General features: G+C 42.1%; 1 protein-coding gene across 1 annotated transcript in view; it reads right to left on the bottom strand.

Moving 5' to 3' along the window:
- IPMK (inositol polyphosphate multikinase) overlaps window positions 1–14,365 on the bottom strand; it is a 78,927-nt gene that overhangs the window by 53,342 nt on the left and 11,220 nt on the right. Inside the window, exon 2 of the mRNA XM_084634355.1 lies at window positions 13,073–13,158. Within this exon, the coding sequence (XP_084490481.1) occupies window positions 13,073–13,158 (86 nt within the window). The remainder of the gene's footprint in view (window positions 1–13,072; window positions 13,159–14,365) is intronic.

Raw genomic sequence — 14,365 nt, 5'->3', positions numbered from 1 at the left:
ATATAAAACACTTTTGACCGATCTAACTGCAACTACAATAGGGCTTTTACCAACATAGCCATGCTGGGGGCATCTTCTGCAGACAAGGAAGAAAACTGTGCTATCCTATTGGCAAGCATTGGAAGGAATAAAGAACGAAAATGATACCAAGACTTCGGTCAGAGTCTGATGCAAGTCAGAAAAAAAAAATGGGGGTAACTGGATTTAGTTACACTCAAGCTGATCTAGTTAGTAAACTCTTTGTTTTGCCATGTCATCTAACAGACCTATGTTTGTAAACACAGATTTTACATCCAATTATTAGCAAATTGCTTCCAAAGTTCAGCTACTTATTGAAGTTACAGGAGTTAAAAAGCAAGTCATATTAATATGTAATCCCCAAAACATTTGTCAGTAAGTAGCTCAGTACAGAACAGAGCTCCCACATTAAACAGAAGAGTTCATTATACTATAGCAAGCATAGATCAAACCTAGAAATATTTTAACGTTTTACATATTTAACAAAAAAACCATTGAAGCCTCATGTTTTCAATAGTGAGATCAGATTCGGGGGGACGGGTGGTGTTAAGTCAACCCACGCTTTTCTCAATAATCTATTAACAGTCTACCGAGATCATGTGATAAATAAAGCAACAACAGGAAATGAAGTGCTGCCTTAACTGAACTATGGCATATTAGAATAAGGCGTTAGTACTAAACACTAACTATGGTTCATGTAGTCTTATGTTTACATTCTAACATGATGCAGAAAAATTAAGTATAGTGTAACTGTCTTTCCATAGCTATACTCATATTATACTCCAAGTTACTACAGCACAGAAAATTATCCTTCAAAATCTGTATTTTAGCCTGAGCTCCAGTGTTCTGTTGCCAAACTAAAACTCCCGACTTTACAAGATTAAACAAACCCTACTGTACTGTGCGAATAAATTAGTAGTGATCTGGATTGTAATTTGAGCATGTTTGTATAACTATATCATGGATATATGGGCACTGCACACTGTTGGGCCCACATTATTATTAATAATGTAAATAGTTTAATTAAAAACAGCTTGTATTGATCTGTTTTCCCCGTTAGAGAACTATTTTATCTGCTATTTTTTCTCAATCATGCCATTTTAAGTTATCTAGCAAACTAATTGAAATATCGGTTTCTTCTGTTATGTTGTGGTGTATAGGATTTTCTTATTGAATTGTCAATACTGCTGTTTGGTCTGATGGTTCTAACTAAATACTGTATAGAATTGCCTGAACTAAGTGGAGAAAGTTAAATTGTTCACAGTGGCACATGCCATGTCATCAGCAAAATGTGATGGCACCAACAGCATGAGTGGACTGTTTTAAAATTTATTTACCATGTTTTCAAACAAATATTTTGTACTGTTTATGGAGAAAAAAGGACCAGGGGCCAAATTTTCAACAAGTGGCATCCATGCGCGTGTACCTCTCCACATACTTTTCAAGCACTAACACCACTGCACACACACAGTAGCATGCAGGTGTTGGGACGCATGTTTGAGCGTGCAAAATAAATAAATAAATAAAAATAATAAAAATTTAAAATGGGGGGAGGCCAAATTGAGGCTCATTTGAAACTGGCAAAATATGACAGGTTTCTGAGTAACAGCCGTGTTAGTCTGTATTCGCAAAAAGAAAAGGAGTACTTGTGGCACCTTAGAGACTAACCAATTTATTTGAGCATAAGCTTTCATGAGCTACAGCTCACTTCATCGGATGCATCCGATCACTTTCCACGGTCTGCATCCGATGAAGTGAGCTGTCGCTCACAAAAGCTCATGCTCAAATAAATTGGTTAGTCTCTAAGGTGCCACAAGTACTCCTTTTCTTTTGGCAAAGTATGGTCTCTCTGTAAACACAGCAATGAACATGAAGACTAGACAATTGAAATTCTACAAAGGGCTACATCTAACAAGCCAGACAAGAAAAGAAGGTCATGAGCGTTAAGAATCAAATAGCCCAAATTCAATTATAGCTTTCTTACTTAACCAATCACATTCATATCCCTTAAGAGCAACTCTGGTTATACACAGATCAAGAAGATGACCTGGACATATGACTGAATTCCACAAACAGGCTGAAACGACACACTCTTTCGACTACGGATGAGATTGTGTTTTCAAGATTTTCAAGTATTTTAGAAAACACTTTTTAACGTCAGTTGATAGCCTATCTAGAAAAGCTTTAAGTAGTAGCTTTACATACTGCCTCAGTGGATGACAGGTACAAAATACATTTCTTTTTCCACCTGCAGGTGCAAATGCTGCCTTCAGGTTTATCTGTGCAAAACCTCATAAGGCAGTGAGGTTGAAGAACTGGTGCAAGACACCCTCTTACTGAAAATATGCAAATGAAGTTGGCTCTCCCCCACCTCTTTAACTTTGCATTGTGCCCTGAAAGATCCTCAGTTTACTCAGATCTCTGCCAGAGATCTGCTAGTTTTCTAGCCACTGCTTTTGGGATAGAGTAAGAGAGAAGGGACTTTTAAACAGATATTGCTACCTTGAAATCTAGTCATTTAAGAAAAAGTAGTTTAAGGAAATGCATGCCCTTGTTTCCCCCTGGGACATTTTTAAGGTGTTGCAAGTTACATTTCTTTTTTGTTAAGTCTTTTTCTATCCCCTTGTACTGCATGAAAGACCCACACAAAAAGAAAAACAGAATATTCAGAAGAAGCAATGAAACTCTCAGCGTACAAATGCGAAGTAATCAATCTGAACACAGAATAAATATTCTAATTAAGTTTATAATCTTAGTTACTTTTAACTATTTAATTATAATAAACAAACAACTTAGTTAGAAATTTGTTTTAAATTGACAGGTCTTTTTAAGGTATGTTTAATACAGTGAGGTTCAATTTAATATACACCTTATGCAAGACAAGATCCCCCAGATAAAATCCTAAGGGATAAGAAAATTCTTTGAATTCTATTGTTTGAAACTGTTTCTTCTATATAACATTGCAGAGGGGCAAAAGTACATTAGTACAGTGATGGAGTGACAGAGCTCCTGTTCATTTCTTTTTTAGGGAAGCATAGTTATCTGAACTAAGACTGTAAAAATGATTAACCGGGTTTATTAAATACTGTAATTCAACCTGCAGCAAAAGATGCCTTGCCTCCCTGATCTACTTCATTTTCTATAACCAGCAAAAGAATAGTTTATGGAACACAGGCTGCCTTATCATGCTTTGCCCTACATAGGCTGAGCCTTGTTAGTTGTTACAGTTCTATTAGAAATCTTCCAACCCAGATACCTCCTTCAAATAGTGGGCTGACTTTTTGCAATTGATGGGGAGGGTGAACCATCAAATTCTTTTGAGCTGCCTCAAGTCACTGGAATCCTAATTATAATTGGAAGAAGCAAAGCAAAAAATCCTCTAGGACTGAAGCAAGCTGCTGCTTTACTATGGTGGAGGGGAAGGGGAGAGAGAGAGAGAGGGAAGATGATAACTTAGGACTGCAAGCAGGAGTGGTAGAAGCTCCCTAAAAGTGTGGGGGGGCCCCCACCAGCACCTGAACCATGCTTCAACGCCACCCCTTCCCCAGGCTCTGCCCCCATGCCACCCCTTCCCCCAAAGCCCCACCCCCACTCGCTCCTCTCCACTCCCTCCTTCCCACATCACTTGTCCTTACGGCCGGTAAAAAGTGATGGGGCCATGGCCGCCCTGGTCCAGTGCCCATGACCCCTATCCAATGTTGCCCATACACTCAAAGTCACAGTGGCTCCATAGAACAAATGGGAGCACAAGGAATTCAGGATTAGGCTTCAAGTGAAAAATGTATCTGTTGCACCTGTACTAATATACATACATTAAATGAGTGATATTTAATTTCAAATACACTAAAAAAAAGAATGGCATATTAGGGTTGCCTGGGCAACAGTCAATTCTGCTTTCTTGCACAGCCAGCCTGTATGGTGAATGAAACAAGTGTCCTTTGGGCAGAGGTGAAAGTAAGCCGATACGCCCCGGTACAGCGTACCGGTAAGAGCCAGTGTGCCATACTGGGACCGGCTTTCCCAGATGGCAATTTAAAGCCCTGGGGTAGTGGCAGTGGGGCTCCAGCAGGGATTTAAGGGGCACCAGAGCTCCAGCCGCTGCTACCACCCCGGGCCTTTAAATCCCTGCCTGAGCCCTGCTGCCCGAGCCCTGGGGTAGTGGCGGCGGCGCTCTGGGGGGAATTTAAAGGGCCAGGGTGGTAGCGGTGGCTGGAGCCCCAGGGCCCTTTAAATCCCCGACAAAGCTCGAGCCTTTAAAGGGCTCGGGGTTCTGGCAGCCGCTACCACAGCGGAGCCCCAGGCCCTTTAAAGCTCTGCCAGAGCCCAGAACCCCAGGGTAGCGGTAGCAGCTGGGAGCCCCCAGGGCTCCTCAGTGATTTAAAGGGCCCAGGGCTCCGCTGCGGTAGTGGCAGCTGCAGCCCTGGGCCCTTTAAATCACCCCCCAGCCCTGGTGCTCCCAGCCGCCTCTGCAGCTGGTAGCTCGGGGGTGATTTAAAGGGCCCTGGGCTCCCAGCCACCACTACCTCAGCTAGAGCCCCGGGCCCTTTAAATCAAGATTTTAAGGGCCCGGGGATTTAAGGCCCTGCCTCTTCCGGTTAAGGCCACGCCCCCTGCTCAGGACTCCGGCATACTGGTAAATCCTCTAACTTTTTTTCCCCAAAGTCAGGGGTGAAAGTAACACCTAGTTATGTCTTTAAGACTACGGTATAAGGTATATGCACAGAGGTACAGAATTAAGGTTGCACGGTAAACCATAAATCTTTTTTCCTAGTGAACAAGTGCTTGACTCGGCAGCCTAACTAATGTTTTTAAATGGGATTTCATGTATGCACTGTCTTAGTTTATGAGTTTTAATTTTAAAGTAAAGAAAAATGTAAAAGCCAACTTCTGGTATGAGAAACAAATAGCTTCCTCACAGCCACATCATCAATCAACAGGGTTTGAACCCTAAACCTACAGTAATGACTGCTACTAATTGAGCTACAAGATTACATTAGCTGGCAGCAGGAGAAAGCAGTTTCCCCAGAAACAAAAGAAAAAAAAGATCACAAGTGGGAAAAACAGAAGAGCTGCCATATTAGAGTTACAATCACACACCCCCAAAAACACTAATCTCCCTCTTGTCTTGCAATTTCTCTGTAGTTTCCCACGGGCTCCAACTACACGTTTCCATTAGGCTGCAATGCGCAAGTGAGTTATCACAATCTGTTGCAGTTTAAGAAATTCTCAAAAACGGAAAAACCCACGAAGGACATGTTTTCTCTTCTCCCTGCTCATGGATTTGGAAGTCTGCTGAAATGAATTGCAACCAATGAACAGCAAGAGAATCCTCAGTCTTTTAACTAGGTAGAGCCATTAGAAATGAAGTGGTGGTACTACTTTCTGGATAGTTCTACACCCCTATTCTGTAAGATATGGGCCACTTCTTTATGCAGCCTCCAGAGTATGTGCCTGAAAATGAGGACAAGAGCCTGAGGGAAAATAATTTATTTGAAAGAGGAAGGGGTTCTCTGCAGTTTTCACAGCAGATCCTAGCCACATATTCATAGCACATGACAAAGTTAACACTACTATTTTAAAATTGGTACACACATTCTTTAAAGCTATCAATTTAAGCAATGTCTAGTAAGCCATTAACTAAAATTACTGATCGTTAATCTGTTAGTAAATTGCATTTTATAGGGGACAGTTTCAGTATTTGTCTTGCAGTCTCCTGTTACAGTTTATTTTTTCCCCTCCCTACTAACAGAGATAATCACTATTTGTTATTTCCCATCAGTGTAGATTGCCACATGTTCTTGTAGAGCAGGGGAAGGCAAACTACAATCCAAGGGCCAGATCTGGCCTGTCAGGGCTTTCAATCTGGCCTGTGGGATTGCCAGCCCCATGGGGCAGCGGGGCTAAGGCAAGCTCCCTGCCTCCCCTGGGGGAGGAGGTGGGCCAGGGGAGAAGAGGGCTCCATGCACTACCCTCACCTGCAGGCACCACCCCCTGCAGTTCCCATTAGCTGGGAACGGGGAACTGCATCCAATGGGAGCTCTGGGGGTCGCACCCACGGGCAAGGGCAGCGCACAGTGGAGCCGCCTGATCCACCCCACTCCCAGAAGCCACTGCCGGACATGCTGGCCACTTCTGGGAGCGGCGCAGGGCCAGGGCAGGTATGGAGCCTGCCTTAATGCTGCTGCCTCCCCCCCACAGCTACTCAAGGTAAGTGGTGCCGGGCAAGAGCCCAAACACCTCCTGCACCCCACACGCCTGCCCTGAGCCCGCTGAGCCCCCTAAACCCCTGCCTTGAGCCCCCTGCCCTGAGCCCACTCCCACACTCTGCACCACGTCCTGCATCCCAACCCCCTGCCCTGAGCCCCATGCTGCACCCTGCACCACTCCTGCACCCCAACTCCTTACCCATAGCCCCTTCCTGCATATCGCACCCCCTTCCACACCTCACCCTCCCTCCTGCACCCCAACCCCCTGCCCCAGCCCTACATTCATGGTCCTGCATACCATTTCCCCACCCAGAGGTGGCCCTCGGGCCAAAAAGTTTGCTCACCCCTGTGGTAGAGTAAAGCAAAATATGATTTACCCAATGAAATAATCTCATAAAAAACAAATAAGCAAGCCAGCCAAGTTTTACTTTGTTAACTAGAGGATTGTTGGATTGAAAAGGTCTCGCTCCCTGGCCAAATTTAGGTCTCCCAGGAAAACAATCAAAGAAAAAACTCAACCTAGTTATCCATATTTAGGCAGAAGTTGGAGAGTTGACTAAACAGGTTTTACATTTTCACTGATTCCTGAAAATTATCTTGGCTTTTTGGATTTATCATCTGCTTCTGAAGAGATTCAACTGTGATTTCACCTTCTGGGTCATTATTGCTATTAAATTTGTTGTTTGGTGCAGGCTCCACTTTAATTGATTCAATATTGTCCCACTGAGCAAGTCTGCCTTGCTGTTTACTGTAAGACTCCTATTTTGTGATTACCTGTATCAGTGGCACTTGGCTCTCTGCTCAATGGAGATTAGCCATTAAGGGAGCTTCTGCTGTCCGACTGAAAGAGACAACAGTTGCCATATTATCTGTCATTTTCAGACAACTGCCAACAGAAATTAAGTCCTTCAATTTCAGGAGAGCCAGATGATTTCATTTGGAGGAATAGGGAGCACAAACACACCTGGTGGTATGTTAATGGACAAATTAAGATAAAGGTGGCATTCAAGTCATTGTATCTGAAAATCCCTCCCCTACTTCCTCCCACTCCATTGTCTGTTCTTGCTATATTCTTGCTCTCTCCTATAGTGACTCTGCCCACACAAACAAAAGAATTTATTCTATCTAGAACACTATCCATGCTCTATTTTTAGCTTGAGTAGTTGGAGACTAGTAACACATGCTTTTCCTTTTCAATTAGTGTTTCTTCCAAGGTTTCTCCCAAATAGCTTGCTCCCCCAAATCTTGGGTCAATACCAGGATTTGTTAAGCAGATGAATCCTCTTCCTGGAGTTCTTAATTAAAACTGATTTCTGGCCACCACCCTAGTAGCAATGGAATTCCCTGAAAGAGCAACTCCATCCATGGTGGCATTACAAAGAAGTGATCTCCTTAGTTTAGTCCTCAAGCTTCTTTCACATGGGTTTATGAAAATAGACAGACAAACAAATCCTGCATGATGGAAGTTAATACTTTAAAGTTTTTCCTCAGATATCTGAAAGTTTCCATTCCCTGGATTTTCAAGGAAGAATTGAGGGTTTGGGTGGTGATGGCATCTCTCTATCAGGGTCTAGGAACTTGCCCAGCCGAGTTTATCCTTTATTTTATCATTCTTCAAAGACACCTGTATTCAGCCTCCTATTCTTGCTGGGGAATTACCACTTAGCCTGGATTATGTCCTTTGTAGCCATCCTGAAACTTCAGGGAAATATTTACATTTAGGTTTAGATGGCTCCTGCTGAGCCTCTTGTAACCGAAGAGTTGTGATTTTGTTTAACACAGTCTCATAACATCAATTATCAAGTTACATTAATAAGTAAATATTGTTTTCACTTGTTGTTTACTGCAGTCAATTTGGTATCAACACACACAATCCCAAAACAGAAAATATTCTGGTGACCACTCGTTTAGAAAAATTATTCTTAGAAAATATTCTCACTCGTTTAGAAAAATCTTTAACTTTCAAGTCCAAAACATAGAAAGAGTTAAGGACACAAAAATCTCAGCAACAAGTATTCAATAATATTTCTTACTAATCTACAGATTTGACTATGGACTTCTTAAAAACACACACACACACACACACACACACACACCCCAGTTTCTGGATTGTGCCATTTGAAAACACATAGACCAAACATTTCACTCCAAAAAACCTTTTTTTTTTTTTATAAAACCCATATTATCTTTGGTGATCACTACAAAGCATGTATAAGAAAATAATCGGTGTGGTATGAACATGGTTATTCTCAAGTCATTTGGCAAACTGGTTGTATTCATCTTATTCTGCTAGAAAAGACTGATTATGCCACATAAATACAATCATATAACATTAATGCCTGCTTTGTAGGCATGCACACTACAAATTATGTCTTGTACTAACAATTAAAGACTCTACATAAATCCCTGTACACCTGCAAAGTGAATCTAAAATCTAAGCAGTTCAAACATGTAATATCTTATTTTTATTTATAATGTATATAGAAGAAAATGAATATTTATTAAGATGCAAATTAAAAATTTTCCTACAAACCCCAAAAATATTTTATAGTACTACAGGAAACTGGCCAACAGACTGAAAATATGGTACTAAGTGTGACGTTACACCCCATATTCTTCATAGAAATATTGTTATATGAATATGGCATAACTAAGATACATGACCCATCTTGCATAAAATGTAAGGCATCATTGGTTATGATTTGCTGAATGTGATTATCTAATTTGTATACATGTATCATTTCTGTATCTGAAGTTCAAAATATTGATTATGTAACAATTACAACTGTGCATGTACTTGGGGGAATGCCCCCCAGACAGTAGGCAATCAGCCTGAATGGGCCATTTAAGAAGGACAATAGAACTTTGAAGATACTAGTCTCCCACCTTCCTGAGAAGCTTCCTGGGATGTTGCTTTGACACTACAGCATCATGTGAGGAGTCAGCTGGTACGAAGTACCATCTTGGACACTGCTGGTATTTTTTCACTGGAAACAAAGGATTCCCGTCTTACGTAAATCCTATTTAAGGCTAGGAAGTGAGTCAATCAAGCTTCTTATTCTCCATTGCTTCCCCACCCAAGAAGGAAGACTGCTGAAAGAAACTGAAGAAACAAAGGAACTAAGCTGGGGAAAAGCAAGGGCCGAGTCTAGACTGAGACAGGGGTCTAGCCTGTGAAGAGAAATAAACTCTAAGCTGCCTAAAACATTTAGGGTGAGAAATTACTATTTGTAATGTGAATGAGGAGTACTTGTGGCACCTTAGAGACTAACAAATTTATCTGGGCATAAGCTTTTGTGTTTCTTTAGTGAATTAAGCTTAGGTTGCGTATTTTGTTTTATTTGCTCAGTAATCTGCTTTGTTCCGTTTGCTATCCCTTAGAATCACTTAAAATTTACCTTTTGTAGTTAATAAAAAACTTATTTTTTGTTTATTTCAAAACCCAGTTTGTGCAATTCATATCTTGGGGGCACAAAGCTGTGCATATCTCCCTCCACATTCAGGAAGGGGGCAATTTTTACGAGCTTATGCTGTACAGATCTCTCTGTGCAGCGCAAGACAATATAAATTTGGGTTTACGCTCCAGAGTGCGTACGCACAGGAAAGCTGGGCATTCCCCTAGCTCAGTCCTCCCACAGAGAGCTAATTGCAGACTCTATGTGATTCTGCAGCTGGGTGTGTCGCTACCTCTGTGTGTGCTGGACAGGGGCTGGAGATCCTGACACAGCAGCACACAGTTGGGGGGACCCATGGTGGGACAGGTGGGCTCATGGGACCCCAACACAGCAGGTGGCGCCCTGGAAAGGGGGGAGCGGGGGGGGGTCCAACCTCTCACACTAGGAATAAATGGTTTATTTCAACATGGAAAAGGTTAATAGCAAGGTGTCCACTACAGGGTTTCTTGAACCTTCTCCTGAAAATTATGGTATTGGCCACTTTGAAAAACAGGATACTGGACTAGATGGACTACCAGTTTGATCCCATATGAAGATTTCCATGTTCTCTTGTCCAATTTGCTCCAACCTATGCATGTTAGGATTGGAGCAACTCGCTGAGGTAGAGAGAACAAGGTTAAGAGGAAGTCCTCCAGGGAAAACCCTAGAAACAGCAAAACCTTGGCAAGGAGACTTAAACATCAGCCTATGTTTGTTACAATTATCTCAGGTACCAATAAAGCAAATCCAAGAAGGCAATAAATTTAGACTGTATATAAATTTCATCATGGTCCATTCAGAACAGACTGGGAATTTCACCCAGTTAGAAGGGAAGTTTTGCTTGTTTCTTTTAAATTAATGGATCTGGTTTGTTAATAGAGTGGAGAATGCAATTATTCTCTCAACAATGAACCAAAACTGGAGGGATGGGCCATATATACTACATTTCTAAACATAGGATTTTGAGACATTATATAGAAAACTGGGGTGGAATAAGAAGCTGAAGTACACATAGTGGTTTTGCAATGAGAGAAAATAGGTGTGTGGTGGTGGTCGGTTTTTCTTTTTTTGTTTGTTTTTCAAGTGTTATACGTGGAATTGTTGCCCATGGAACAGGTGCATGATCCCAAAGCCCTACCTGGCCCGTGCATTTGGTTTGGCTTAACACTGAAATCCTTGCTGATCTTAAACATAAAAAAAGAGGCTTACAAGAAGTGGAAGATTGGACAAATGACCAGGGATGAGTATAAAAATATTGCTCGGGCATGTAGGAGTGAAATCAGGAAGGCTAAATCACACCTGGAGTTGCAGCTAGTGAGAGATGTTAAGAGTAACAAGAAGGGTTTCTTCAGGTATGTTGGCAACAAGAAGAAAGCCAAGGAAAGTGTGGGCCCCTTACTGAATGAGGGAGGCAATCTAGTGACAGAGGATGTGGAAAAAGCTAATGTACTCAATGCTTTTTTTGCCTCTGTCTTCACGAACAAGGTCAGCTCCCAGACTATGCACTGGGCAGCACAGCATGGGGAGGAGGTGGCCAGCCCTCTGTGAAGAAAGAAGTGGTTCGGGACTATTTAGAAAAGCTGGACGTGCACAAGTCCATGGGGCCGGATGCGTTGCATCTGAGAGTGCTAAAGGAATTGGCGGATGTGATTGCAGAGCCATTGGCCATTATCTTTGAAAACTCATGGCGATCCGGGGAAGTCCCGGAAGACTGGAAAAAGGCTAACGTAGTGCCAATCTTTAAAAAAGGGAAGGAGGATGATCCTGGGAACTACAGGCCAGTCAGCCTCACCTCAGTCCCCGAAAAAATCATGGAGCAGCTCCTCAAGGACCCAATTCTGAAGCACTTAGACAAGAGGAAAGTGATCAGGAACAGTCAACATGGATTCACCAAGGGAAAGTCATGCCTGACTAATCTAATTGCCTTCTATGATGAGATAACTGGTTCTGTGGATGAAGGGAAAGCATGTTGTTCCTTGACCTTAGCAAAGCTTTTGACACGGTCTCCCACAGTATTCTTGTCAGCAAGTTAAAGAAGTATGGGCTAGATGGATGCACTACAAGGTAAGTAGAAAGTTGGCTAGATTGTCGGGCTCAACCGCTAGTGATCAATGGCTCCATGTCTAGTTGGCAGCTGGTATCTAGCGGAGTGCCCCAAGGGTCAGTCGTGGGGCCGGTTTTGTTCAATATCTTCATTAATGATCTGGAGGATGGTGTGGATTGCACCCTCAGCAAGTCTGCGGAGGACACTAAACTGGGAGGAGTGGTAGATACGCTGGAGGGTAGGGATAGGATACAGAGGGACCTAAACAAATTGGAGGATTGGGCCAAAAGAAATCTGATGAGGTTCAACAAGGACAAGTGCAGAGTCCTGCACTTAGGACGGAAGAATCCAATGCACCGCTACAGACTAGGGACCGAATGGCTAGGCAGCAGTTCTGCAGAGAAGGACCTATTGGTGACAGTGGATGAGAAGCTGGATATGAGTCAACAGGGTGCCCTTGTTGCCAAGAAGGCCAATGGCATTTTGGGATGTATAAGTAGGGGCATTGCCAGCAGATCGAGGGACGTGATTGTTCCCCTCTATTCGACATTGGTGAGGCCTCATCTGGAGTACTGTGTCCAGTTTTGGGCCCCATACTACAAGAAGGATGTGGAAAAATTGGAGAAAGTCCAGTGAAGGGCAACAAAAATGATTATGGGTCTGGAACACATGACTTATGAGGAGAGCCTGAGGGAACTGGGATTGTTTAGTCTACAGAAGAGAAGAATGAGGGGGGATTTGATAGCTGCTTTCAACTACCTGAAAGGTGGATCCAAAGAGGATGGATCTAGACTATTTTCAGTGATAGCAGACGACAGGACAAGGAGTAATGGTCTCAAGTTGCAGTGGGGGAGATTTAGGTTGGGTATTAGGAAAAACTTTTTCACTAGAAGGGTGGTGAAACACTGGAATGCGTTACCTAGGGAGGTGGTGGAATCCCCTTCCTTAGAAGTTTTTAAGGTCAGGCTTGACAAAGCCCTGGCTGGGATGATTTAGTTGGGGATTGGTCCTGCTCTGGGCAGGGGGTTGGACTAGATGACCTCCAGAGGTCCCTTCCAACTCTGATATTCCAGGATACTATTATTCTATGACTCAGACAGCAGAAACTCTACTAACAGCAAGATCCAGGCAACACACAAATGTCCTGACAACTCTGCTAATGCAACAAACATTCAAACCTGCAACACCGGGAAAGCAGGATTTGAATCCTAGTCTCTATATTATATATGGATGGTGCATTACTTACCACTTAAACCTTGACACTGCACTGTAACTTTTTCAGTCAGTGATGGGTAGGGAACATTAAGTGAATCAGACACAACATTCTCCCTTCAATAAGACAGGCCACTTCCTTACTGAACAACTCTTACCTTGTTGTAGAACTCTTGTTCTCTGGGACCTCGAGGCGGTGGCTGCAATTGTTTCAAGACTGTGCCATCTGGATGCTGCAGTATGCCTAGAAAAACAAACAGTTCGTTTATAGTTTAATTCTAAAGAATGCAACCATCCGGTCTTTTAAAGCTAGCAAATATGAAACAAGAGGTAGCCCAACTGCTCAGTGTAAGCTATTCCTACTGTTCTTTACAAATAAGAGAGGAACCTAGCAAACACAGCCCCAATCACCGAACTCTTAGCAGGGATTAGGGAAAAGGAGAGCAGAAGAGAAGAGTTCTTGTAGAAAGTGTGTTAAGTTATAATTATTTTTATATGAAAATAATTGAAATCTTAACTCTACACAAGTAGGGATGGAAGACCTTTCTGCCGCTTTCCTTCCACCACTCCCACAAGTGATTTTATAGTATAGTACTGTGCTGGAAAGAAAAAGAGGCAGAAAGGTCTGGTCAGAAGAAGGTGGTCCAGTGAGAAGAACCTTGAGAAAAAGGGTCTGGAAGACTAGGGCAAAGTTGAGGTTGTACTCCCTTGACTTCACTAGTGCTAATGTGCTGAGAGTAGTAATGCCTTATTTTTTTTCATTTCCCGTCTTATGAAGTTTTGTTAGGTATATTGTGTGCGTAGCAACTTTAACTGATACACTATGTAGTGTTCAGGCATTAATCATAAAAAATTATTCTTTTAGAAAGTGATTTTTTTTTTTTTAAAACAGCATGCCAGGAGTACTGGTCCTTTTGTGGACAAAATATTTCTGAAACAAAATAGTTTTATTGTTCCTGTGACTTTTACAGGAACCTACTGATCCCATAGCTGTTCTGCACAGGAAAATCTGAAGACAATGTTTATTATGCATGTGGAATGCGACCAGATTGGGCCCTTTATGGCAGTACAAGAAGTATTTTCTCACTGTAATGAGAGTTTTAAGAACATGTTTGTTCCACTATCTATAAAGTTTTCACTAAAGGCATTCTAGCTTGTACAGTATATTTTACCATACCCTGATACTTGTAAGCATATCAGCTAAACCGTTTAAAAAAAAAAAATTACAAACGAAAGCAGAAATTATATTTAATTATGGGACATTTTGATAACCATATAGGACTGTTATATATTTGCTAATCAAAAGAGTTTTCAAATTTGTAAAGGGATTTTTGTTTTATGACAAAACATCAACATTTTGTACTAATTATTGTTATCCAACTGGCAGCGACGCTAAAAGATATGAATCCTGCAATCAGCATAATGTTGAAAACAGACAGACAATCTGATGA

This window comes from Lepidochelys olivacea, assembly GCF_965140295.1.
Source record: "Lepidochelys olivacea isolate rLepOli2 genome assembly, chromosome: 7".
Taxonomy (NCBI): Eukaryota; Metazoa; Chordata; order Testudines; family Cheloniidae; genus Lepidochelys; species Lepidochelys olivacea.
The sequence above is the reverse complement of the archived record's forward strand: the minus strand, read 5'-3'. Positions and strand labels throughout refer to the sequence as shown.